Raw genomic sequence first — 3,638 nt, 5'->3', positions numbered from 1 at the left:
ATCTCGTGAGCAGAGATGGCCTATTCAAGATTCTTGCCAAGATCGGATGTCCCCCTAAACTTCTCAGAATGATCCAGTCCTTCCACACAGGCATGAAAGGAGTCGTCCAGTTTGACGGATCCTCTTCTGAAGCCTTTGACATCCGCAGTGGGGTAAAGCAGGGCTGCGTACTGGCTCCAACCTTGTTTGGCATTTTCTTTGCAGTCATGCTGAAATGTGCATTTGGTACATCAACTGAGGGAGTCTACCTCCACACCAGATCAGATGGGAAGCTTTTTAACTTGTCCAGACTAAAAGCCAAAACCAAAGTACGAGAAGTACTTATCAGAGACCTGCTATTTGCAGACGACGCTGCACTTGCAGCCCACACTGAGAACAAGCTACAGATACTGTTGGACAAACTCTCGTGTGCCTGTCAGGATTTTAGTCTGACGATAAGCTTAAAGAAAACAAAAGTGATGTGCCAGGGAGTTGATCACCCCCCATCAATAACTATTAACAACTATGAGCTGGAGGTTGTGCCCAAGTTTACTTACCTAGGCTCCACCGTGACTAACAACCTCTCCCTAGAAGCTGAACTAAATGGCAGAATAGGGCGAGCAGCAACCACCTTCGCCAGGCTACAGAAGAGAGTCTGGGGTAATCAGAAGCTCACAATTCACACAAAGATCGCTGTATATAGAGCATGTGTCCTCAGTGTTCTGCTTTATGGCAGCGAAACATGGTCCCTGTATACAAGCCAGGAAAAGAAGCTTAACACATTTCACATGCGTAGTTTACGTAGAATCCTAAATATTAAATGGAATGACTATGTAGCCAATGTAGATGTCCTCACACGTGCTAGTATCCCTAGTATGTACACACTGCTGAAACAGCGCCGACTCCGTTGGCTTGGACATGTGTGCCGCATGCCTGATGGGAGAATACCAAAGGACTTGTTGTATAGTGAACTGGCAAGTGGGACAAGAGCACGCGGCCGTCCGCACTTGCGATTTAAGGATGTAGTTAAGCGGGACATGAAAGACCTGGACATAGACATTAACACATGGGAGACTCTTACAACAAGCAGAACACTTTGGAGACAAGTAGTTAAGAAGGGATTACATCGGGGGGAAGAAAAACAGAGACTCAAATCAGAACACAGACGCCTTAAGCGTAAAGCAAAAAAAATAAGTACATGATGTAGAAGATGATTTTTCTTCATGGTCCTACGAGACCGATGAAATGCCTACTACTAGAAAACTACGAGACACACGAAGATGTTGCGAGTAGTTTTTAATACACCATGGTGAAAACACATTACTAATGAGCAGTTATACGGTTCGCTACCAAATGTAACTTCAGTAGTCAAATGTCGACGACTAAGCTTGGCCGGTCATGTTGTACGTAGTGAAGAACCAGCCAGTAGGCTTCTACTCTGGAACCCTAGGCCTGACACAAAAAGAAGAGTTGGACGGCCAAACGTAACACTTAAGAAACTTATAGAAACTGAAACAGGCTTGCAGGGCCTGGAACTTATCTCTGCGATGAAGGACAGAAAGTTCTGGAGATCTAACTTTGTATGCACCACCTCTTCGGAGGATGATTGATGATGATGATGATGTGTCCTCTGTCGTCCCGCCCAGGTGTACCATGAGCGCGTGAACACGCACTGCGCCGAGTCGGAGTTTAACTACTCGCACTGCGGCGTCAAAGACGTGTCCAAGGAGCTGGTGGGACTGGAGGACTACTCAGCCACCAAAATCAAGTTCACCAAATGCTTCAGCTTCGCCAACATCGAGTCGGAGAACGACTACCTCTCCCAGAGGGCGCGCTTCTTCAGCGAGAACGAGGGTCGGGACGACTATATGGAGACCCGGGAGGGCATGCACCTGATGAACGTGGACTTTAAGGAGTACATGATCGCATTCGCGGAGCCGGACAAGCTGCCCTGGTACCTATCACACGCCATGTTCTGGATCGCCTCCACCTTCCTGCTCTCATGGCCGCTGCGGGTCCTCATCGAGTACAAGACAGCCTTCGTGCATTACCACGTGGAGAAGCTTTTCGGGTAAGTCTTCGTGCATTCTCACAGGTAAGTCTTCGTGCACTCTCACGGGTAAGTCTTCGTGCATTCTCACCTGTAAGTCTTCGTGCATTCTCACAGGTAAGTCTTCGTGCATTCTCACCTGTAAGTCTTCGTGCATTCTCACGGGTAAGTCTTCGTGCATTCTCACGGGTAAGTCTTCGTGCATTCTCACGGGTAAGTCTTCGTGCATTCTCACGGGTAAGTCTTCGTGCATTCTCACGGGTAAGTCTTCGTGCACTCTCACCTGTAAGTCTTCGTGCATTCTCACCTGTAAGTCTTCGTGCATTCTCACGGGTAAGTCTTCGTGCATTCTCACGGGTAAGTCTTCGTGCATTCTCACGGGTAAGTCTTCGTGCACATCCAGAACAGACAAAATAGGGCAGCCCGATACTAGTACCCCTGTTCCACAAGTTCTCTCACCTAGAGCTTTCGACCACTCTGGTCTTCCTCAAAGAAGCCAGGTGACAAGTCTCACTGGTCAGTCTACTGAGGAAGACCAGAGTGACTGGTCGATGGCTCTAGGTGAGAGAAGTTTTTGTGTTGGTTCAAAAGTTTTAACTCTAAACATGTAACTACCAACACAGATGAACTTTCATGCTATCATTAAACGTTGTTTTTCTATCCGTCTGTCCTTAGATGTGACTACATGACGCTGTTTTTGTCTGTCCCTAGATGTGACTACATGACGTTGTTTTTGTTCTGTCCCTAGATGTGACTACATGACGTTGTTTTTGTCTGTCCCTAGATGTGACTAAATGACGTTGTTTTTGTCTGTCCTTAGATGTGACTACATGACGTTGTTTTTGTCTGTCCTTAGATGTGACTACATGACGTTGTTTTGTCTGTCCTTAGATGTGACTACATGACGTTGGTTTTGTCTGTCCTTAGATGTGACTACATGACGTTGTTTTGTCTGTCCTTAGATGTGACTACATGACGCCCACGGAGGTGGACATGTGGAACTCCACGCTGAGGATCCCGCGGGTCAGCACCGTCATCAGTAACCGGTCGCTGGAGTGGCGCATCCAGGCCAACCGCGAGATCGTGCCCAGCTACTCGGAGGCGCTGCTGATGGAGACGGCGGCGGGCGGCATGGCGTACCGCGTCCGCAGCACCGGCCCGTCGCTCGCCTCGCTCAGCTCCTACTGCACCGGGCACTCCCGGTCCGGCACGCTGCACCGCGGCCGCCACGGCGGGCAGTCCTGCGGATCGCTGGTGAACTACACCGTGAACGGACACGCGGGCTTCCTGAACGGCTTCCCCAGTCTGCACAGGCCGCGCGGCGCCAGGCATGGGGACTCGGGCCCCGGGAGGGAACCCATACACGCCAATAACAACTATGCACACAGCTCTGCGGCACAGGGCACGCGGAGAGACTCCCTACATTCGGCCGGACACGGCAACGATAGATGCACGGAAGCCGGCATAGAGCCGACGAGACCCATGCTGGCTGCCGGCCGCGCGCACGGGCCGCTGACGGCCGACCAGTACTGGAGCCCCGGGGATGTCGACCACAACACGAACAGTGACGGGAGGGAGGGGGGCCGGTCCACGCGAACAGTGACGGGAG

General features: G+C 50.7%; 1 protein-coding gene across 1 annotated transcript in view; it reads left to right on the top strand.

The window, feature by feature from the left end:
- Positions 1-3,638, top strand: part of LOC109483984 — a 6,198-nt gene that overhangs the window by 1,842 nt on the left and 718 nt on the right. Inside the window, exons 3-4 of the mRNA XM_019787141.1 lie at positions 1,614-2,050; positions 2,992-3,636. Coding sequence (XP_019642700.1) covers positions 1,614-2,050; positions 2,992-3,636 — 1,082 coding nt within the window. The remainder of the gene's footprint in view (positions 1-1,613; positions 2,051-2,991; positions 3,637-3,638) is intronic.

This window comes from Branchiostoma belcheri, unplaced genomic scaffold (assembly GCF_001625305.1).
Source record: "Branchiostoma belcheri isolate BF01 breed outbred unplaced genomic scaffold, Haploidv18h27 scaffold68, whole genome shotgun sequence".
NCBI lineage: Eukaryota > Metazoa > Chordata > Leptocardii > Amphioxiformes > Branchiostomatidae > Branchiostoma > Branchiostoma belcheri.
The sequence above is the reverse complement of the archived record's forward strand: the minus strand, read 5'-3'. Positions and strand labels throughout refer to the sequence as shown.